General features: G+C 41.1%; 1 protein-coding gene across 1 annotated transcript in view; it reads left to right on the top strand.

The window, feature by feature from the left end:
- The window catches only part of TEDC1 (tubulin epsilon and delta complex 1), a 73004-nt gene that overhangs the window by 18359 nt on the left and 30058 nt on the right, over positions 1-24587 (top strand). The window contains exons 4-5 of the mRNA XM_074876803.1: positions 1610-1780; positions 8050-8148. Of these exons, the coding sequence (XP_074732904.1) occupies positions 1610-1780; positions 8050-8148 (270 nt within the window). The remainder of the gene's footprint in view (positions 1-1609; positions 1781-8049; positions 8149-24587) is intronic.

The raw sequence follows: 24587 nt of genomic DNA, 5'->3' as shown, positions 1-24587 counted from the left end.
CTGTGATTTATAGCATGCATTTATCTGAGCCACAGAGCAAAGGGAAAAAACCTGTAATCTTGATGAATTTTGTTATGTGACCAGAACAGCATTTTTGTGCTTATAAATAAAATGAACACTAGTTGTATTAGAGGCCTTGTCAACTGAGGTGATATTTAGGTTGAAACAAGCATTAGGGGGTTATTTGAGCACAGTTCTAGATACACTTCTGCTGAAATCTGCATTTAAGGCAAGATTAAACTCTTCATTTTACAGTTTGCATTTATAGTTTAGGTTCCAAATTAGAATTACATTTAAACTCTGCCTGCCAACTGAATCTTTAAGATTTTACTGAACGTGGAAGTCTGTGAAGCAGGGAAGCATGCATGTTTAAATATCATCAAGGTCTATGGGTCCAAATATCTGCCTAAGTGTTTTCTTGAAAACAGTCATGTTTCAAGTAGGTTTTTTAAATTTCTACTTTAAAGAAATGTCCCGAGAGTCCAACAACTGGGAGACACTTTCTTAACTGGTGAGCACCTGTTCTGAACAACCAGGCCTTTGCAGTTCTGTTTTATTTCTACTTCTTATGATATGCTGTAGTAAAAAATTTGGAATTATGGATTGCGTTTATTGTATGTATAGACTGAAGTTGACAGCTCAGCCTTACTTTTAAGTGGTGTTACTGGCATCAGAAGCAAAACAACCCATGTCTTCCTCCCCTTTTAATTTGCAAACTGCAGGAGTCTTAGCTGAAAATAGAGAGAGAGATCTGTTTGTAAATGTGAATGATCTCTTTGTGCAAGAGGCTGGGGGAGGTGGAATTCCCCCCGTGTTCTTTGGGAAAGAGATATGACAGAAATGTCTTGCTTGCTTTATGCCATTGGCCAAGCAGAAATTTCATCCAGAAGATGAAGGTGGTGGTGTGGGATTTTTTTTTTCTGCAGCAGAAGGAAAGTGTGACAAGATGAGCAAAAGGAAACTCTTTGCTTCTCCCTTCTTCCTTCCAAATTACTCTAGAGAAAGGCAAAACAAGGCAAGACAGGTGGTGCAACTGTAGCTGGGAGTGCCTCTATGGTCTTCTGGCCAATGTCAGCTGGATGATTATTTCTTTTCCTCTGTCCTACAAGAAGGGAAATGCTGGATGGAGAAAAAAAATAGCTGGATAAGCACAGGCCCACAATTTTGTCCATATATATGGCATTGATTTACGAAATAGCGTCACTGAATACGGCCTGCAGCACTTTTGGGAAGACACTGGAGGAGCTAAATCTGTTTTTTATGTTCTTTGACTTATTAGAATCTAGTCAAAATGTGACTTCCCCCCCCCCCCATCTGGGTAAAGAACATGCTTGCTGGGTATGGAAAATGAAAGATGGGAGAGGAGACAGCTCACCACGTCATAGCTGAGAAGCTGATATTTGTTCCAGACTTCAGTACTTGTTTAGGCTGTTCCAGTCCTGTATTCTAAAATACTACAATTTCTTCCTACTGCTGGAACTTACTTCCTTTTTTTTGTTTTTTGGGTTTTTTACCTCTTTGGCCTGTTTGCCTTGTATGTTCTTCACTACTGAATGATTTGAAAGTGTTAAAGTTAACTTAAAACCTTTTGGTATTCTTCTGCTTTTAGTGTGAAGATGATCTGCCTAACAGCCAGAAAGGTATAACTGAAATAGCACCTGAATATGGGCTAGAAGACGGAGTAGATGTTCGATACCTTCAGTGGTTAAATGGGAGGCTGAGGTTCCAGTGGCGGAGTTTGCATGCTCAGCACCAAGAGCTTTGCAAACTTTTGCACAAGGTAAATGATTCTTTTAACTCACTATGGCATTGTTTATTATTTAAAAGCCTTGTCAGCTAGTGCTAAGTGTACAAATTATTCTTGTTTGCTAGTTCTGCATTTTCTGTAGATAAAAGTGAATTACTCTAAATATAAATACCCCCACCTTTCCCTAGTGGGGCAGAACCATAAGAAAATGAAGCATGTACAGTGTTTGTAAGGTTATGATTGTTGTTTAAAAGTTGTCTTTTGCAGGTTGGCACATTAGTTACTTCTGTAACCATAGGCTGTCTCCATTTTTCTCAGAAAATGCCTGCTAGAAAGCAAGACAGAGCATTCTGGTCCCACAGACAAGAAGCAGTGAAACAGAGCTCTTAAGTTCATCGGAAATGTGGATTCAAAATATTGCGCATGGATGTTGAAAGTAATAGCAGCAAAATAAAATGCAGTTTCGCTTTCTGAAGTACTAGGGAACATCTGAGCGCAACCCAAAATCTACCTCTTTTAAATCAGGTATCAATACTGGTCACTACACTGCTAAGATTCCAGTTCTGTTCCCATTTATGAATGATTTTTATATGCCTGTCTGACATCTGGGAGCATCGTGTCTTCTTAGGATGGAAACAGCCTGCAGTTCCAAAGTTGACAGCGATGGTGACTGCAGAGACAAATTTTTAAAAAATAGTTCTAAGGATAGTCCTAAAAGATATTCAGTAAATGTTTCCCTTGGGCCCCCTTTCTCCATTCATATCTCTTCAGGTAACTTATATGGACTCACTTTGGTATTGTACCCAGAACCTTCACAGAAAACCTTTTTGAGACTAGGAGCAGTTCTGAGAAATTTCTCCTCAAAGAACAACATTTATCAGAAAGTTGTCAGAATCGGCACAAGAGGGTTTTGAATGAAGATGCCTTCTCGGTTTTAATCCTGTGTCTGACAGAGCAATGCTGAAAGCTATAATGAGGTTACATTTTGTTCTTACATGAATTGATTGCTAGGGAAGATGTCTGATTGACAGCCCTAGGGAAAGATCAGGTGCTGTGCGTGCAGCATCTAAAATAACCTTTTGCTTCTTGTTGCCCACTGTGAATGTGCTTTCCTGATCTGGGAATGAAGACGGCAATTCCCCATGAGTGCAGCTGCAGTCCTTGGATTTTGCACTGAGATTACAGACACTGATGCTATTGGGAGAGGTGGCTTAGTGATATAAACCTCAAATTAAATGATTGGCATCTTCTCCCCTTGATAAGGTACCTCTATTTAAGGTATGCTGATTTTTATAGTAGGTGAGGCAAATACCTCCATAACTCATCATCAGTGCTCTGATTGATGTAGTGCTTAGCAGTAACAAATCATTAGGCAGCTTCAGTACCTCTGCTTGCGGTTAATGAGACCAAGGAAGAATTAAGAGCAGGTTGAACCTGGGGCTCCGAGTACACACAGAGATACTCTGTGGTCCAGAGCAGGCACTGAAGTGATGAAGAGATGTGCTGATTGGGCAATGTGCTAAGCTTGTTGACAGGGGGGATGATGACCTCCTATGGGAATTGTACTTTGAAATAAACTTGGACTTTCTTTCCCCTGTGGCTATCCAAGGAGAAATGCTTGCTAAAGTTAGAACTGTTATAGCCAGACAAATGTAAGTGACAGGTTTGTTATGCTGCAGTTCCCTGGATCATGATTTACAGAATCTAAAAGAATAAGCAGGAGGGAGTACGTGTCTCTCTTCATCCAGTTTGCAAAAGCTGCTGTTACTGCTTTCTCCAACAGCCGTCACGGGACTAAACTGAAAGCAGTAAGTGGTGCTGGTGGTGATTCTTCAATCAGACTATGTTCTGCAGTGTATGTAGAGGGCTGCCGTCACGGCTGTATACATAGGAGGATAGATTGGAGCTCAGCTCCTCCATATGTGATCACACACTGATATTATGTGTGCTGAAATACGTATGTGCAACTGTGGGAGTTCTGTTCAGAGCTGTAATAAAGTGCAGTGCTATGATTTATATTTTAGTCTGAATTAAAAGCAGGAAAATTGAAAGGTAAAAGTGTCTTTGGAAGGGACTTCATTATGGTGCCACGTTAATGTTAACATTTACGGTAACACAAAATATAACATACTTATACAATTTAACAGCTGCATAAACAATAATTGATGTTTCCTGACTCTTTATAGAGAAATTGTCTGTGCTACTGCATTAATTTTAAAACTTTTAAACTAGTCTGTTGTAGAAGACTGAGCTGACCCAATGTGACCTCTATATGAGCTGCTGCTTTTCTCATATAAACCACAAACACAGTATGCAAAAGGCTAATAAGTGTTATGTGTTTTAATTATGCTGACAGATTTACAGAGGGCTTTCTCTACAAAATTGTAATTATGGCTTTTACTCGCTCTGTTTAATAACTTAACAGGTTATGTATCTCAACTGTGGAACAGTCTTATTTACTGCTGATCACGAGCTATAATTTTTGCCAAGTAGTGGCGACACTTCCACAGATTTTATTCTGTGACTCACACAGACTCTAAAATACCATATTCTGTATTTGGGACTTTCTGAGAAAAACAAATCACACTTGGAGAATATGTTCTTGCTCAGGAGATGACTGCTTTTCCACTCTGTACTTTTTTTTAGTATGGATATTGGTACTGAAAGTAAGAATTGTACATAGAGGATCCAACAGGAGGTGACCAAGACAGTCAAGGGCTAGCTAAGTTGGGCATGACTTCCAAGAGGAGGCTGAGGGAGAGGTCATGTAATAGTTGCCTTCAGCTATTTGAGGGGTAGTTACAAGGATGGTCGTTACAAAGGTGGATCCATGGTCTTCTCAGCAGTACCAGAAGACAAAGGGGAAGGGGCTGCTAATTATAGCTTGACAGGTTCATCCGTATTAGAAAAAGCTTCTCTGGGATGATGGGCAGCGTTGGAGCAGGTCACCAGAGATGCTGAACGGTCTCCATCTTTGGAGGTTTCCAAGACTCATATACACAAAACCACAAATGGCCACTGATGTTGGCGATAGCCCTTGTTAGAGCAGGAGGTAGGACTACCAAAGGTCTTTTCCGTCTCTGTGATTTTGTGAAAAAATCCTGAATTGCTTGGGTGATCAGGGACATGTACTTTCAGGTTAGAAGTGATGACTCATGTCTTAATGAAATAGTACTGTACTGCCTGAAGAAAGGGTAAGAGAGCAGTAGGAGGGAAATATGAGGAGGAAACAGGCAAAAATAAATGACTGTTCTTTCTCTAAAGTACACAAATGACAGAAACTGGTTGCCGGGGCCTCTCTCTACTCTGCCCTGCCTGCAGCCACTTAAGGTTGATGATATGAAGTTCTGCAGTAACCAGTGTAGGTTACTGAAGAGAGGGAAGCCTCCCCGGAGCTACAGTGGGTCGTGTGTTAGGAATTGCTTGTTAGGTGGGCTGACTGGCTGTTCCTCTTTGCTCGTTCTTCTGATGAGCTGCTTTTCAGTGACTTCAGCTCCCAGAAGGCATGTTGAAGCTTACAGGCACACACATGTCCTGTTGTAGGAGGAAGACTTCCTTGGGGAAATCTTAACCTCTCTGTTGCTGAGGAATTTTGCAGCCCGAGGCTATGAGCTGTTGAATAACATTATAATGGCTTCTCAACATGGACAGGTTGGCCTGCTTTGAAAGTATAATATAGTAATACCATTATAATTCCCTTGAAATTCTCAGTGGTACATATTTACCTGATATACCTTCAAATATATGGAAGCGTGAAGGATAAATTACTGTGTTAAGGAACACCTCTTGGTTCCTTCTGTTCTGTTTCTTCCTCTTTCTGTCAAGTGCCGGAGGAATATGTATCTGCCTGGTTTTTGATCCCTCTTGAATTCATAGGGGAGAGCAGCTGTTTTTAGTTAGGCTTGAATTACCACTTTGCCTTAAATGTAAATGAAAAGCCTTGCATAGTTTCAGAAAAACAGGTAAGAACCTGTATAGTTTAAAACTGCCGTTGGTTTTTTTGATCTGTTAAATGCACTGTGCCACAATCAGCATGTGAAAAGAAATAGTGGAACAAGTGAGTTTCTGCAAAACTGATGGATTTCCTGTGAGTATTTTCAGCTATTGTCCATCCACTAAAAGACTAGGACAGAAATTACACCTGAAATAGGGGAAGGTTAGATCAGGTTCAAAGGTGAATTTTGTTAAGCAGGTGAACATCTGATTGTGGACTATTTGTATAAGTTAGTAGGAATGAAATGATGTTAAATGGAATTCTTGGTGATAGAAGAAGAGAAACATAATTGGCATTATCAGATCATGGTGACATGACAATAGTGGTTGTAATATGCTTGGAAACTGTAAGAGCAAGAGTTGTAGTCTGTCATGCAGTTCTGAATGCAGGGCAGCACTGGGAAATACCTCCTATGAATGGGGTGGTTTCTTGTGCCTCCTCTAAGATAAGCAGTATAAAATAAGATGTATTACAGTGGGTTGGATTCTATCTATATATCTGATGTTGTAGTAAAAGAGTAAAGGGACAAGGACTAAGTCTTGATCTCTGAATAGCTGAGGGCAGAGTGGTGCTGGGTGATTACCTCACTGTCAGTAATTTGAGTGAGCTAAACTGCAATTGTTAGATGCATCTGTATCGGCATGAAGAATCTGCCATGTTACTCTGTAAATTACTACGTTGGTTAATTAATCTGTTTTGTCTTGAGATATTTGGTTTGAAAATATTTGTTTTTTCCTAAAGTGAATTTGCCATTAGTTCTTAATAGCACATTCTTTAACACAGTATAAGTAAGTGTGTGTGAACTGTCAACAAGGCCCCTTTTCATCTTCTCTTGCGTGAATTAGAGAAGCTGATCTCCCTGCAGGGCATCTAAGCTCAAGGGCGTTTAGGAATTGGTACTGTAAACTCCCCAGAAGTGGTGCTCAGTGGGGGGCTGTACCTGTACTCTCATGCAAAGGTTAGTGTAAGGTTAAATCTGACCTGCCTCCACCTCAGTCCATTCCAGTGCCACAAAGCAACTGCTATACATGCTCTGTCTCTCACCCTTTTACCTGCTTTAACCTTGGTACTGTCTCCCTCTTTAAACCTTGTTTCATCTTCAGTATGTTGTGGTTATCACTAACAGAATGTAAAAATACAAATACTGGATTATTCCAGAATCCATCTAGTACGGTCTCAGGATAACACCTTATTCTTCTGTTGTTACAGCTTTAGAATATTTGTTTTGGGCTTTAGCCAGTTATGCTGTTGCAACATACTTTTGAAGAGGGGCTGAAATTCATCCCTGGTGCTGGAGGCCCAAAGGTTTGGCAGCCAGAGTTACGCAAGAATGCAGCAGGGAGAGGAGTGGCAAGTAGAAAGGAAGAACATTGTGTGGGGAGGTGCTCTTTTATTTTTAAACTGGCATAGCTCTGCACATGTGACAGATGGTTGTCACCAGAAGTGAGTTTTGGGAAAGGAACGCTAAAATATTCTGAAGTTTCAGGGAAGGGTTGATAATTACCCAGTGCCTGTCAACTTTAAAATAGTTGTCAATACCCAAGTGTATGATAAAGTTCATATTAGAATAAAGGAAGAAAAGCAGAAAACATTCTCTGTCTTCTGGCAGAAATATTAATGAAATATGAGAGATTGTCTGACAAATGTGCACTGCTATCTTGTTTGGCAGCTGCAGTTATTACAGTAACAAAGGGATCAGCTCTGAATAGGAGGAATTGCTTTTTATTGTTCCCTTGACTAACTTGGGAAGCTTCTTCGTCAAGTAATTGATGATACCATCACCAGCGCAGCTGGGACAAGGTCCCAGTAAGCAAAAGCCAACAATATATAGCAGCAAAGGAGAAACTTGCTGTAACTAGGTAACATTTTCAGCTTTAAAGGAAGAAGTAAAAAGTTATTCTGAGGGTATCCTTTACCTCTATTAAGACTTCTGCCATCTGTGTAAATGGTTTCTCCTTTCATGCTATGCATAAGAGTGTGTGTAGTGTGAGGAGAAAGATTTTAAGACAGGATGAAAAGTCTTTCAGTTTTACTGTGGCGGCAGCAGTAGCAATTCCTGTGTGTGGTTCTGGTAACAATACCAGATTGGACCATTTTGTGAGATGATTGTGGTGCACGATCATCATTTTCCTGCAGGCTGTTGTATTGGTGGTAGTAGTTACATTTGTACTTGTTCACTGGGAGTGGGCTTGTAGCCACTGGTTCACATCACCATTCCAATCCATGCAGCCGTTAGACAGTAGCTAATGATGCTGTTAATGATCTGGTCCTTGTACTGACAAATATATTTTAAATTAATCTATTCCAGATCCATTTATTCACTAGTGGCTCCCATATGGACCAGATCCTTGGACATTTTTCTGTCACAGAAACAGATCTCGTCAGACAACCAGAGAACTACAAGCAGGTAATGCTTCTCCTGTAATTCTTGTATGCTTAGTATGCTTTACAGAAACAGTGTTTAGCAGAAGACTGTGCTCCTTGTAACATGTTTTTAACTTGGTTTCCAACAGAAATAAAGGCTTATATATTGAATTGTAAGTTTCCTCACTTATAACTTTTATTCACCGAATGGTTTCTTCCAGTTTAATAGAGCTTTGATGCAAAGGTATTAGGCTGAGTTTTGTAAAAACTGATAGACAAGGAATGGGGAAGAGACCTGACTGAAAATGCTACTGAAGAAAAGGTTTGTAGAATGAAACATTCTAGATCAGTTGGCTGACTGCTGTTGTAACCATATCAGGGCCAGCCAGAGTGTCTGCCTGTGACCTTGTCTGGGTGGGTTGTCAGTGAAAACATGCAGAGATCTGATTTCTCTCCAGGAAAGCCAAAGCACATCTGATGCTAGCATTCATTAGTTCCAGAAATTATACAAGTTGATTACCTTTTTGGATGGTAGTAAGGGACTTTATTTTAGAAGCACAGAATGGTTGAGCTTGGAAGGGACCTCTGGAGGTCACCTGGTCCAACCCCCCTGCTCAATCAGAGTCACTTAGAGCAGTCTGCCCATGACCATGTCCAGATGGCTGTTGAATATCTCCAAGGATGGAGACTCCACGGCTGCTCTGGGTCACCTGCTCCATGCTCAGTCATCCACACAGTAAAAAAGTGTTTCCTTGATTGTTCAGACAGAACCTCCAAGGACAACATCATTTTTCCTAGTGTACTGTTTTACCTTTAAGTATATATTTCTACTGCTCTCAAATACTCAATTATCATAGATGGTTCAGTTTATTAGTTGTAGTACAATTCACTTGTTTTAATACAATATATTTGTTTTACAAATCAGTTTGTAAAAGCTTATTCTATGTGAAACTAAAACAAGATTGAAATTTTAAGCTCAGCCCTAACAAATATTTAGCAATTTTTTGCAGTCTGTCCAAATCTGTCTACTCAAAAGTATTCTTTCTTCTGCTACCTTAAGAACAGAAGTGGGTATTGTAAATACTGTGCGTAAAGAAATTCAGAAAAGTAGATTTGAAGATGGGAGATCGCCTTATATTCAAACTCCCTAAAGTAAAGTGCACATTAATCTTTCATCACTGAGCATGCCTTGCATGAACAGTTCACATCCAGCCTCTTGATAAGGTTCAGCTGTTTAGAACATTTTCCTGGAAAATTACTGTTTTTCTAGAACAAATGCCTAAGTCAGCTTGAGACTCCTTTTTCATTTCTGCTTCACAGTCCCCCTCCTACAGTTTGCTCAGGAGCTCAGAACACATAGCAGCACAGTCCTCTGAAGCCTTTACTTTATAGTCTTCCAGAACTTAGCCAATGGCTAGAAAGGTCTGGTGGGCTGGTACTAGAAACTTCCAGGCTGTGTAGAAGGACTTTGCAACTACCTTTTTCCAAAGCCTTACCCTCAATATGTCACTGATCTGTTACAGTAAAGCACAACAATACTCTAATAAAGCCTATTTGGTTTTGACTGTGCTGTTAATGAATCATTCCAGAAGTTTTCTTTCTTGTATGCTGTTCCCTTTTCTGGATGTCTGCTTCAGGTGTGCTGTTCAGTGGAGGCTCAAGATAAAATGGAAAGAATCTTTTTGTGTTTTAAATATTGTGGTTAGGTAAAGTGCTATAGTCAAGAAGGTTTAATGGGCAGCTGTGTTGCTTAGTTAAAACCTGTGGAGTCTTCATTCTACCTTTCCCAGGCTTAAACAGCAAATAGAGGGGACAAGGGACACCCCTTCAAAACAAGGGTGATCACTGAGAGGGACAGAGGTAGGGTGGCAGAAGCTGTTTTGGATAAACTATGAGTGGCCACAGTCTCTATCTCCAGTTTCTGGGCTCTAACAGGTGCAATCCCGAACAGGCTCCAGCTCCAACACATGTGTGTTGGAAATTCTTTTATTTCACTTACTGCTTGGACTAGTCCAAAACTAGAATTGTTTGTCAGCATAATCAGCTGTGAAGTTCTTAACCACCTGAAGTTCTCAAACCTATTCAAGAAAAGGGGTTCCTCCAAGCTGTTCTCTTGTCCCTGATTCTAAAATAAACAGGAAAAAAAATGCAGGAAGTCTTCACAACACAAGTATTTTCAAAATACTTAAAATTCTTATTGTCATCATTTGAGCAATCTGTGTAGTTTTTGTATCCCCTTACCCTTATTTCCCAAAAGCAGATTCCAGAAGTCATATGCTTGGTATGTATGAAGAGCCCAATACAACAAGGTGATATGGACTTGAAAAGGCAAGGCTGTTCCAAGTGTCAGTTTTCCAGATGGATATAATACTTGATATGCAAAGTGATGCTTCTGTGGAAAATGTAATAAAAAGCCTCTAATTTTCAAATATCTTCATAAGATTAAGTAAATTATGCATATTTGAATAGCTTGGTTTTCAAATATTGGTGCAGATGGCAGCACTCTGCCAAATGTTTTTTCCAAAAACTGTGAAATAATTTCTTTAAGTAATGGGACATTTCTGTTAATATTACCTCAAATAACAACCTGTTGCGTGGATCAATAAAAAAGAGCAAGCATGTCAATATGTCTTACTGTAATGCACTCCTGTTGGTGGATGGTGTTATGAATTCCTTCTCATGTTAGGCATCCTTCAAAGGATAGAAATGCAAAGTGGATCGAAGTGTTAAAAATTCGCTATCACAGAAAGGACACTGGTCTGTTTTTATTGAAGCCCAGAGTTTTTATTTTCATCAAAAATATCCTGTGAAATAAGTTGCTCTGACCTGTAATCAAACAAGAGATGTTTAGTCTGACAGGAAAAGTGTGATAGGTTACAGATAGCTGTGAAGTTAAACTTCAGTTTATGAAATGGAAAAATCATTCTACTCCTCTTCTATAGAAAAACTTTAAACATTAACTTGTTTAAAGTGTTCTTCCCTTGGATTTCTGACTATAAAACTCTTTTAGTGCTTTTATGTACAGGGATTTTACTGGACATTATTATTCCTTTATCATCATAAATGTCTTTGTCAGATTCATAGAGCTGGAAGTTTTCCAAGCGTAATAGTTTAATTGTGTTTTTCCCTAGTGAGGCACGATCAGAATTCCAACTTTTCCTGTGGCTTGGCTTGGCTGCGGTTATATATATATATGTGTGTGGCTGTGAGTTGCAGGTCACTGCTGTGTTTAGTTCCTGTGCTGCCCTGGGATGTTAGTGAATGGGAGGTGATGTTATTTCAGCTGGTGTTCAATTTCCAGTTGAAGTACATGCGTATGCTCATGTTAGCTCTTGACCTCTACATATATTTCCTTTCTTTCCCAAGATACTGTCATGTCTTCTTGAGCACTCCCTGGCTTGCAGAGTGTTGCATGAGAAATATGCTGGTGGTCATTCTCCCAGCAGAAGCACCTCAGTCAGTGGTGATGGTTATGGAGCTGTTGGCCTGTGAGGCTGTGCTGGAGCATGCAGGTCAGGGACAATTACAGCACGGCAGCGTGCAACAGCCTGTGCGTTGCTAGGGAGCTTGGATGTTCATTTTGTCTTTTCTTGAAAACATCTCGTATGTATCACCTAGAGTGTGCTAGAACACAGTCTAGAGCATCTTGAATGTCTTGTGTTTTGGTACATTTTCCAAGCTGTATCGGTACGTCTCACTTTTAAACAGTTCCCCTAGTCAACTGGTGTGGGGTTGCTACTATTTGCCAGCCTGAAATATCTCAGGGCAGAAATGGAGTTCTGGTCTGTGGCACTGCGGCAAAAATAGCTTGGAAGCGTACTGCGGAGAGCACGCAGAAGATGTGGCTGAGAGTAAGCAAATCTGCGCCAAACTTTCTAGCGCAGTGTGATCTGTCTCTGAGGATGCGGTCACATTCCTCTTGTGACTTTGAGGAGAGTGGTTGTGATGTGACCAATTGGGTTTTCATCATTGTGAGCATAATGTAATCCCATTCTTGTCTATGAAGCCTGTTTACCTTAATTCTGCATTACAGTGTCACCAGTTCTGATGTTCTACCTTGAGCTTGAAAAAATGTATGTTGCACTTAAGAGTCATTAAATTAACTTTCTCATCAAATTCTTACCATATAGAGATCAATGAACTTTGAAGCAAAGCAGCCTAGCTCTTTGGTTTCTTCTGTCTCTTCAGATACTGCTTTATATGTGGAATTCAATCTTGGAGTTTTTGTGACTAGCAGAGATTAAAAGTTGTAATCAGAACTCAGGTCATTGATACAATGCTGGCAGTGCTGGAGCGATCATTGCAATTGTAATGAGTAAAGATGACACCTTTAAATGCCAGTAGATCAATTTATTGACTGTGACAGCAAATAAATAATGCAGCTGTCTGCCAGATGGACATGCAAAGAAATTCACAGAACTTGGATGTGAATAGCTAATAATTTTGTTTCAGAATTTTATGAAAGATGCTTATACTTGTTGATCATTAACATGCTTTAAAGGGAATTTATTTGTGTTAAGGAACTAAGGTCCTTGGTAGCAAGTAAGTAGAAGCAAACAAATAGTCGGTCTGACTTTGCATACATAATGTATTGTCAATTCCATGTCCATAAAAAATTCAGGTGAGCTTTAGCTCTCCAAGCAGCAGGGATTGGGTGGGATAGTTTAGGATGGTATGGGCATAGCATTGATCTGCTTTCTGAATTGTTCATGTATCAGGGAAGGAAGCCAATGTACAGTATGTGTATTGCTTCCTTCAGTCAAATGGGACTCCATAATTTCTTACTGGGACATTCAAGGGGTAAATGATCAAGTTGTAAGATAAGTTGATTGTGGACCCTAAATCTTGTGGCAGTTTCCATTTAAAACATCTGTCCCAGATGGCTGTTACAGATGGGTGACACAACAGGCTTATTCTCTGTGAGTAATAGCCCATGGTTTGAATTCATGCAGAGCACTAACGAGCTTCTGTTCTTTTCAGAACAAGTACATTCAGACTGGGAGCATTAGGAACTGATGGGCTTTGAATTTTCAGAAATGTTGAACATGCATTTACTAGTTACTTTGCATGAAATTTGAGTCTTCAATTTGCGTCAAGTGCATGCACGTGTGGGCTTGTGCACTTCTTGCATGAAGTCCTCCCGATCTGGTGAAGTATTTTATCTCCATAGGCATGTTAAATGGTAAGATCAACCAGTGCACAAACACCATGTGGGAGTTTTTGGTCCATTTCCGTCCGAGTGTCAGTACTACCTCCTGGAATGTATATGAAGGTAGAGCAGCAAAAGTGAAGTCTGTTAACTAATGCAAGTTATTGAGCTGGTTACTGAATAATTGCTATGGTATTGCATTATCTCCAGAAATGGATCCAAAGTTGCTGACCATCTTGGATGAAAATGGAATTAGTATGGCAGGATAATTCCAGCTGCTGTGTGCCAGGCTATATTTGGTGTCCTTGTGATGGTTGTTTGGGACTTCATGGAACGTTCCGGTGGTGACAGATGCTGCAGGCAGGTGCTAAATGAAAATAAACAGTTAAAACCCTGCTGCTAAGCTTGACACTTTGTCGCATTGCTGATTTGACACAGACCTGTGCTGGTAAGTAGTATTTCTGTAATCAACCCTGTTGTGGTCTTGTATGGTAGGGGTGAAGGGTATGTAACCTTATTTGAATTTCAAAGAGCCTGGTAGGGGACCATCTGATATTTTATGATGTCCTTCCATCTGTTGTACAAGAAGCAGCTGAACCAACACATTTCTCAGAGTGTAGATATCAATGGAAAAAAATCACATTCATGCTATGGTCCGTGATGCTGCTGTGTAGAAGATTAATTCAGGAAGCGAAGGCTTGTACTGCATGCAAATTCCAGAAGAAACATTTGTTCTTTTCTGAAAAGATTACCTTGAGCTTCAAGGGCAAGCTGCCTTCATTGGCATAAATTGTCATAGATTCATTATCTTCTGAGATGCTCTGGCAACTAATTCTGTTTGATGTGGCCCTCAGCTTTTTATATGTTCAATGCTTCATTCCCTTGGTAAAAGCCATAGTTCTGTCATTTCTGTCACAGAACAGGGTCAGTGTTTCCTGTCGTAACTACCGTTCTAATTAAGGACAGCTTTGCCTATTTGTCATCGTGTTTCAGTTTCTTGAAAGGAAAAAAATACTTGAAATTTCTCAAGTGGACCATGCATAAAAAATTAATAGCATAAAGTTCAAGAGTAATTATGTTGGGGCTTGTGAGTATTTGTGAAATTGTGGGGCTTTTTATTTGGGTTTTTCTTCCGTACATGTTCTGTCTGAAATCCCTCCTTGGCTAGTCTTTACTTCACAGAAGTCTTCATGGAGATTCATTTTACTAGGTGTTATGGCAGGCTCCGTGTGAGCTCTTCATAGAAAGATTGTAGCATGAACCAATTTTCAACATACGGAGAGACCATGTTGCTGTGAATGGGATCAGAAAGGTGGAGAACAATCTTCCCCAAAGGAATACAGATGTCTGATACACTGATCTTGGAGCAATAGGGCAGAAGAGACAGCCAAGCCCCAAAGGATCTAAACACAATGAGATTTTAGATTTGCTCTACACACTGCCACAGTAAACTTAGTTTGAATCAGTAGTGACTCCTGACCATTTACTAAATCTGCTTAAAGGGCTTCAGATGACCAGAAGGTTTGGATTCTGGCATTGCTGAATTTTTAGAACACCAAGTAAGCTGATAGGTTCTGTAGCAAGAACAAGTTTTTTCTTTTCCTTTTACAGACCTTTTTAATGATACACATTTTTCTAACTTGTTTGAAAATTGTTACATGTTTTTAAGCAAGATTGTATTTCATTGGTGATTACTGCTGGGTGTATCTTAAGTTCTTTAATGATGAAATGAGAAGAAGTTCTAGAACTGCTGACCTTTTAATAAATTTCAGGGTTCACCAATGAATTGTATGTTAGACCCACAGACATACATGTTTGGAAAAGGTCAATTATGACAAGTTTTTTGAATTTGCATAATTATGCTTGCCACAGCACTTTGAATAAAAATAACAAATGCTTTGCCCTTTTAAAGTATTCAGTTTTTCCTCTCTTCCTGTCTTTAACTTGCTTTTACTAAACCATCCTAACGTTATTCACTGAAGAATGCAGGGAACATGGACTGATTATGTTAGGAGCTGCAGGCTGGGAGCAGAAGTAGGGCTCTGGACAGGCAGAGGAAAGGGATAGGAGGGACAGTGAAGAGCCTCTTTACTCTGTCTCTTCTTCAATGAAGTGAGGAGCTAGAAGAGACCCCTGGACAGGAGGCCTGCATGAGGGCATTGGGGAGGCAGCGTGGCTCAGATGATGTGACAAATTTCAGACTGTCTGTGTGAAAAGAGACTGAGTGAGCCGCTGAAGAGAGGCTGTGATAAGAGGGGCTGAATATGGACAGGAAGGGCAGGACAGGGGAGGACAGTTAGGATGGAGCTGTGAATGGGGAAGAGATGTCTGTCTGAAGACTTGAATCACTGTCTTGTTCCTTGTGGGATTCTGAGAAATTCCCTACTTGCAGGAAAATGTTATCCCCCTCCACTGATAGTCCAAGTAGATAACCTACTATTGCTGCTAGCTAGTCTATTGACCCAAGAGTCTGTAGCATATCTAGTGTCTCTAGAGGTTATGATTCCTGCAGATAGGCAATGGTTATCTCTGCTGATACAGGAGGAATTTTCAAAAGTATGTTTCTGAAAACACCAAAGATATTAATAGTCTGAATTGGAGTATGATGCTGCAGTGTAATGTATGTTTATTAGGATATTTTTATCCCAGAACCATTGTGTCATTCAGAGAGCAGAGTGCCTTGTTTCTGAGTCAGAGCTGTGGTGAAGAAAGCAGTTGATGAAGGTGAAGAAGTAATACTAAGAGTGGGAGAATCACTGGAAGAGGAAGGAAACCTTAATAACTGAAGCAGTAGAGCTTTGTCCTGGAGAGCTGCAATACTTCTGTACCTTTGGGTTCTCAAGTTCCTCACGGCAAGTTACTTAAACTAGACTTTACATGGTGGGCTGCCAATGGGCTGTTCACATTTTTTGTGTGCCCATTTTGATGCTCAAAGATCTGATTTCTGGAAGTGTTGAGTGTTCCTAGCTGCTACTGAACTTGGTGGGACCTCTGCTTGGGAGCCCCTCAAGAGTTTCAGCAGTGCAGGCAGTATCACCTAGTAATGTCAGATATAACCCCAGATAGTGTAGTAGGTCCTTGTAGCACACTGCTCTGCTGAAGTATTAGGCTGAATCCTAGAGTCAGTAGTGATGTGTGTAAATGCAACCTGGGCCAGCTGCCTGGTTTCTTCCACTAGAGCTGATCAGCTGAGGCAGCATGGCATGGCTACGTTGGCTCAGGAACTAACTCAATGAAAACCACCTAAAGCATCTCTGCAAGTTGTTGAGTTGCACTGGGTAGATGTAACCATGAAGGGCTGTAATAGTAATTCTTAAATTCTCTGAAAATCAGGTCTCAGAAGTCTCAGTTAAGGCATCCTAAAGAAATGGAGGCATTTTACTTTCATCTCTTTGCTTTCATTTCCCATTTGTAAAACAACAATAATACTGTCATCTCATCTCACATGGGTCATTAGGAAAGATAACTTGTTTATGTGGAAGATAAAAATTCTGTGTTCAGAATGGGATTTGAATGACGTATGGCAAATAAATCCATGGCTTCCCTCTGAAGAATAGACAGAATAATGTGCAAGTTAAAAGGAAAAGGAATAGCTTGTGGAGTGAGCACTGGCCATTCTGTGCCCTTGGTGAGACCGATTATGAAGGGAAATATTTTGGTCACGTAGTTCTAGACCTTATACGTATGGAATGGTCAAATTAGTGTTGTTTAGGCAGCTTGAATTCTGGCACTTTTAAACTTTGCTTCAGTTTCCAACCTTAGCAGTTATCTTGCTGGATTGTACATTAAAAGTGTAAAACGTACTTACTGCCATGTGCTCTAAACAACACTGCAAGTCAAAGCCAATGCTTTTTTTTTCCCTCTGTTAAATTACTTAATATTTTGTGGTGGTGTTCCAACCACAGTTACTTTAGACATTTTACATGCATGGTAGTCAGACTGGTGAGAACTAACATGAGCATTGACATTAATATTGCAGAGGAGAGCAGATCTGATAACATTGAATTATATATGGGGCTCCAGCACCTAAATGCAGGAGGCCTGGAGGCTCACACAAGAAAGCTCAAGGGAGCTGAATGATCCAGAGTACTTGCTTTTTGGTGGTGGTTGTTCAACTAAGAAAGAGTGGAGGCTGTAAGGATGGATTTAATACGAAGGTCACCTGCAGACTCAAATGAAATCTAGCCTCTATGCTGCTGTATGATGAGCAGGGTCAGGAGCACGTCAGTGACGCTTGGCTGGTCTGAGCTGGCTTTCAGGCCCTGTCAGAGTCCTGCCCTGTCCTAGACTACTGCTTTCTCCTTGGTGCCCTGATATCGGTAAGCTGAATGATGGAGCAAGAACTGGCTTTAAACTCCTATGGTTTATGTTGGTTGAAAGATTTATTTTTTCTCTCTAGATATCTCTAGTTTAGTCTTTTGGTGGTGTAATGTCAGGAGCAGAGTGCCTGCCGTGGTGCTGTGCACAGTGAAGTCTGCTGCACTGGGATGGGTACAGTTTTGGAGCCTGCAGGGAGGATGAGCTGTACTAGGAAACCCACAATTTTCCTTGTTTGTGAGGATGTTCAGCACAGTATGTTAAAGTGTTTTGGTCCTTTTAGAAGGACTGCCTCGATCACCTTTAAAATGCAGAATACTACTTGTTATTTCTGAGCGAAAACTCTGCTAATTTGAAGCTTGGTGCATTGAAGGTTGTTGGAATTGGAAAAAGCTGTTGTATTTTGTTTCTTCTGGCTCTGTACATGGGAACCCCTCCTTACAATTACTGGAGCAGCAGTGGATACTGTCTTACAAATGGGGTGATTTGGTGGTTGTTATGTATTTTCTGTAGAGTAGGAGAGTGGCTACTGAGAAAACAATTTAAAAATTAAATCAAAAAACTCTCAGTGATTCAGATACCATTTTTTCTTCTCGCATTTCATTGCAAGGAAAGAATAAGCACTAAGAAAGCAAAGAAACTGTCAGTGACAGCATGTGCTGCCCACCCCGTGCTGCGTGGCAAGAACAAAGAATTTTATTCCTGCCTTTTTTTAATGATTCACTCTACAGAAGGAGGGGGTAGGCTGCCATGTCATTTTCCTTCCGAAATACCATAGGCAATTGGTTTTCAGTTCATTTGCTGACATTTATCACATAAAACATGGTTTTCTATAGTAGTTATTAAAACCTGTTGGAAACATTGGATCAGGTACTCATTTGCAAAAATGAGGCAGAACAGATGCAACCCTTGTCATCTGTGTAAAATCAGGAAGAATTACTGAGGTCAAATGGCTTCAAAGCTGCTTTTAGCAGCTGTAGCCGAGTTCCTGATCCTTCTTGAGAAAGTGAGAGGCTTGGGCCAGCTGTGCACCATAGAAGCAAGAGTAATCAAATTGTGCAAGATAATGTATATTGGTATTTCTAAGGCAGATTCAACTTTAGAAGGGATGACTCTGGAAAAAAGTTAAATATAAATGACTTGCCTTTGAATGCTTTGTGTGGTCTCCTGTTGGGGCAGACAGAGGACCAGTTGTCTTGGGCAAGGAATTCCTCTCTTAACCTCCCTGGGTGTCACTGCTGTGCTGCTGCTGGAGGTTTAACCCCCCCCATAGAAGCAGTGGGGCTTGGTTTCCAGATCCTGTCTGGAAAATGGACAAGGACTATCCAGAGCCAAGAAGCAGCTGGAGGTGAGGATGGAAGTTTGGGGTTGATGACAGGAGAAGGGATGAATGGGTACCTGTGGGACAGTTAAGTTAAGGAGGTTGGAGAGGCTAGAAACATATGGAGTGACTCTTCCTCATGCTGTAGAAAGAAAGAAGCAAGCCTCTGCAGGAGCTAAACTGTTTTGATCATATTCATTCTTTGAGATTTAAAGCAATCTCCTCTGTTTCTCCTTCCCTGCAACTGTCTGTGGCGTCAGATCTTTTTCTACTCATCTGATGCCTGCTGTTACCGGCTGGTTCGGTTCCGCCTGCTCTGGGACAAGCACTTTCCACCTCCGCAGTCCCCTCAGATCCTGCTGGTGGTTCCCTTTCAAAGCACTGAGGAGCATCCCATCCCAGAAGGAGGCAGAGACATGTAGTTAAAGAGCTTTGAGAAAGGCAGATAGGGACAGAATGTGCCTGTGTTTATGTATCACTAGAGGAAAATCCTTATATCCTTATAGCCAAGTTGGTTAGAGATGGACTGGGTAAGTGGGTGGTAGTGTGAGTCGAAAATTGTTTGGGCCACTGAACTCAAATTGGTGTCTGGTAGTAAGTGGCATCTGTCTGGGATCAGCTTTTGGGCCAGTACTGTTTAACATCTTATTCATGGCTTGAATGATGGGATGGAGCACACCACCAGCAAGTGAGTGGACAATGCCAAATTAGGCATAATGATGAATACACTGGAGGGCAGCACTGCTGTTCAAGGGAATTGAGACGGGATGGAAAAACAAGCTGAGAGGAGCTTCAGGAAGCTCAGTAAAAGCTAGTGCAAAGGCCTGTGTCTGGGATGGAATAACCCCTTGCAATGGAACAGGCTGAGAGCTGACTGTTTAATAAGCAGCTCTGTAAAAAAGGAAAAAAACAACCCCAAACAAAAAGTCAAAACCAACCAAACAAAAACACCACCAAAACCCAAACCTAATACCTGGGGGTCTGGGTACACAAGAAGTTACCCAGGAGTCCAGGGAGCAACAGCTGACTGCGTCCTGGGCTGTGTTAGCAGGAACACAGCTGGCAGGGAAAGGGAGGGATCCCGTCCAGCTCATGTCAGAGTGAGTGCTAGGTGTCTGGTTTGGGCTCCCCAGCACAAGGACAGTGGCACAAAAGGCCACTGAGGTGGCTGGGGCTGGAGCGTGGACCAGACTCTTCTCAGAGGTGCAGTGGGACAGGAGAAGGGGCAACAGACACAAGCTGGAGCATGAGAAATTCCAGCCAGGTACAAGGGAAAAACGTTGCCGTGAGTGTAGTCAAACTCAGGAACCAAATCCTGCAGAAGGGATGACATATCTGTTGATGTTCAGGACTTGCTGGACAGAGCCCTGAGCACCTTGCTTTCAGCAGGAGATTGGATTAGAGACCTCCAGAGGTCCCTTTCCCTTCCCACCTATGTGGTTCTGCTCAGCAGCTGATGGTGTTAGCATGAGACCAGCTGCTTCAGCTGACAAGCCACTAGCTTGTCACCCAGTCATGAATCATTTAGTTGTTGAACTCTGTACCTGCTTTCACTTTCCCAGTGCCCCTTCTTGGGAAGGATTCTTTATTTTTTTTATTACTCCAGACAGTTTTAGTGCTAAAATATTTCTTTAGATATTTTTTAAGCAAGGTGGCCTCTGGCTGCAATTAGTGTCCCATTGGAAGAACTGGCAGCATTATATAGCAACGCTAAAGCAAATCATTTTACCTCATGGCATTATTACCTTGATCTGAAAATTTCCCCAGGCTGCAATTTGTCACAAATATTGCCTTCAGCTAAACTTATCCATACAAAAAAAAGGAGTTAATAGAGCTGCAGTTCTGCAGTTGCCATCACCATTTTTTTGGGATGAGTTATTACTTAGTACATTTTATTGACCAAGCATGTAGAGTTCTTGGTCCTTGAAAAACGATACAGTGGTTCATCACAGAGTTCATAAATTGTTGGACTACGTAGCAGCAATATCTTAGTCTCCTACACCATAAGAAGGGAAGGTATCTCAGAAATGCAGTAGATACATCCTGCACTGAAGTAGGAACTGCACTACGTGGCTTGACTAATATGAACACTTGGTTGTGATTGCCAGTGACAGAAAAACTGATAGGATGATCCTGAGTTTCACTGCTGCTTTTGTGCTTTTGCTTGTTTTATGCCGTACTTAACATAATTTGAATGCTGTGATGGTGACAATGACAGTGACATACTATAATATAATTTCACCTGAGACAATGCAGCTGGAATTAATAAGCTGGAGAGACAAGGCTGAGGTGCTTTGTCATCAGTTGGCATTGGATAATTTTTTTGGTGGAAGTGCTAACAAATCCAGTGGTGGGAGCAAGCTGCCCTGGCTCAGGTGATGCTTTGGGCCAGCACAGGGCAGCCGGGCAGGCTCTGTGGTCCCCATACAGCGGTATGGAAGAGGTTGTACCAGCATCGTATCTGGTGTCTGTAAGCTGGTGAAATTCCCATTTATCGGTTAGATCAGATGAGGTGGTTGTGCAGGGGCATATGTGGTGTGAGAGATGTCTTGTCTCCGTACTTGTATCTCAGTACCCTGGTCATGCTGCCTCTTAACCTTCCCTGGTAGGAGACCAGAGTGAGAGTTGCTTACTTGCTGTCATTCTACAGTGATGGAGTCTGAAAGGGTCTCATTGGTCCAGCCTAGTGGATCTTAACTGGGGTATTGGGCCCTGAAGGAACAAGTTAAATCTTAGGGAAAAAATGTTAAGGTGAGGAGCTTTAAAAATCATAACGCATCTCTTGAATTGTGCCTTGAAGCTAACAGTAGCCACTAGAGAGTGCAGACCATCTTTGCTTGTGGAGTCTTTACTGCTGCTGTTTTCATCCAAAAGAGAAATCAGTTATCAGCTTCTAACAGAAAAGTGACTTCAGACTTGTCACTGTTGTGCCAAAATATTGACAAAGGCTGATCCTGAAGTGCCCCAGAGCTGTGATGATCTTGTGATCCCTTGCTGGGACCTCTGTCATCCTGCATGCACTGCTGCATCAAAAAGACACTTAACCCATTCAGAAAGCCAAGCAAAACAGGATGACTGAGTTCTCCAGCCTCATGCTAGTTAAAGAAGCAAACTACAGTTAAATTCATATATGGCAGTGGCTTTGGACACAACTGAACTGTTGCTGGAAAGCTGAACTGAACTGAACTCTGTCTTTTAGAGGTGAGAATGCAGCTCAAATGGGGAGGAGACTGGTAGAGCTTCTTTTATAGCCTTGTAAAATTAAACTTTGTGTGCAATTGGCCCATAATGTTAACTCAGCTCTACTGGCAGGTATTTTTGTATTTTTAAATAGCCAAGGAAATAGAGTTATAAAATCAGCTGTTACTCATGCTTTGCAAGTGGTTTTGCATTTGTGGTTCTTTTTAAACGTTTGTCGCTTCATTTAAAGGACTGTGTTAAGAGACTAGCAAGAGAAATTAATTGACATAAGGAAGACTGTAGCAGACTTTAAATTAGTAGCTTCTCTAGTCAATAATGCATATTTTAAAATGTGTGAAAATACCTGCATGCATGATAGGCTATGACAGATTGTCAAAGAAGAGCTAGGCTGGGAGAAACTGTATTAATATCAAGTTGGCAAGCTTAGACTAATCCACATATCGAATAACTTTTTAAATTCATTATTTAACTAACATGAACATCTGTGATTATTCTGTGTGCTGTTGGGTCTCCAATGATGGATGCCATTCCTCTTTGTTTCTTTTTCTGTCTTTGGGTGAGAGCTAATTTTCTTTAACATTTATATTTGTTAGTGCTTAGAGGTTGGGTTTCTGTTGCTGTGGATGCTATACAAGCCAGTCCTAGTCATGATGTACATCGGATGGTGCCCTGGGAGTGCAGGTGAAGCCATGCAGCCCTGTCCCTGGTGAGCTGTCCCTTGAAGCAGAACTAGGGAAGCCATGGATGTCACTGCTCCTCCAGCCCTAGGTTAAGGGCCACCCAGTCCTTACAGGCCAGTAGGCAAGGGAGCTGGCAGGCAGTGGGAAGGTCTTCACCAGGAAGGCACTACACCTGTGCCTCCAAGCCCCTGATCTTGCAGGGAGCAGACAGGGAGGGAAAAGGAGGCTTAGGAGCCTTACATGGCCTTTGGGACTGGCAATGTGTGTTGTACTCTGCTGAGAAAGATGAACCCATACAGAAAAGCCTCCACAGGAGTTAGACATCACTCATGCACAACTTGTGCTACATAGCTCTTTATTTTGAAGAGAAAGCACTAAAGCTCGTTGTTTGGAATACAGGCTGATTTTAAAAAACACCAAACCATTCCTTTGCCTTTATATAAGGATAGTGTTTTTGTCGATTCACTGCCACATGCAGGATAAGGATGTCAAGGAAGGACACCGTAGGTGGGTATAAGCTGGTGGCAAGGATGGATGGGTTAATAAAGGGGGGAGGGTAAAACCTGAAGGATTAGTTCCCCTGCTGAAGTTAGTAGCCATAACACACACACACGCACAAGGGAAGGGAAATGCTCCTGCTATGACTAGCACTTCATGGTGCAGTAACATCCAGTGTGGAAACATACAGAAACCAGGATATTGGTACTGTTCAGAAGTGTAGCATCAATTCTGAATTCAGATGAGTTTAAAAAGCAAATTAGAAATTGCTTGTTCCTGATGATTTCTATGTGCATTTTTGTGGTCTGTTAAAATACAGGAAAATGGGCAAGTATATGGGGGGAAGTGGAAGAGAAAAAAATGAGTATGGATAATGCTTTGTTCTGTGTACAGAAACAGTCTGAATAAAAGCAGATGAATAATGGTCTTTTTTTGACATCAGCTACATGGGGGTTCTGGTTGGCACTACAATATGAACAGCTGTCAGGCAGTTCTGTGATACAATTTGGTGCTTTCCTTTGAAATCCTCTGGCCAAGATTTCTCTAAAGTAAACTGTGATTTTTGGTACCTACTTGGAAGTGCTTTAGCTGAGTACATACATATTCAGCTAAAGGTACTTAGTACTACTTGAAAATTTGGCTCTTCAGCTATGCCAAGTTAGACACCCAAAATCAGTGGCACCTTTGGGGAAGAAAATGTGTACCTCTTCCATTCTCATACATCCTGATCTTGCCAGTTAAAGTATAAAACTCGTATTTCAGTCTTTCTTCCTGATCTTTTTTTTTTCTGTTTAAATATGTGCTGTTTCCACAGGGAAAAATGCAAAGTGGTCTATTCATTGACCTGTTCCTCTGCAAATGAATGTCATTGTTAGCACATCCCAGTTCATTGGCTATCAATGTGAAAGCTGTAGTACAATTTTTATGTGCCAAATGCCTCATTTTGTTTGCTTTAAATTCCATTTTCTTTCAGTTTCATTTTAAACAGCTGTTTTCTAAATCCCTCCACAAATAGCAATTATGTTTTATAATGATGATCTTTGTCACTTAAGTTTTTAACTAGTGGTTTGATTCCCTGCTCTCAGCAATGTAAAACTGAGATAGCTCAACTGAAGTTCGAGCTGCGGTGGTATAAAACTGGTGGTGGTGAGTGGAAAAGTCACATATTTTTGTTTTAGGTGTTGGAGGTTCTGCACACACCCAAACATCTGGAATTGTACTCCTCCACCCAAAGCTGCTGTGTTTTGTATTTTATGTATGCTACCTTCTGCAAAAGATGCAAATCCTGTTTTCCCTTGAAGTCTTCACCACAAAAA

This window comes from Strix uralensis, chromosome 8 (genome assembly GCF_047716275.1).
Source record: "Strix uralensis isolate ZFMK-TIS-50842 chromosome 8, bStrUra1, whole genome shotgun sequence".
NCBI classification, from domain to species: Eukaryota; Metazoa; Chordata; class Aves; order Strigiformes; family Strigidae; genus Strix; species Strix uralensis.
The sequence above is the reverse complement of the archived record's forward strand: the minus strand, read 5'-3'. Positions and strand labels throughout refer to the sequence as shown.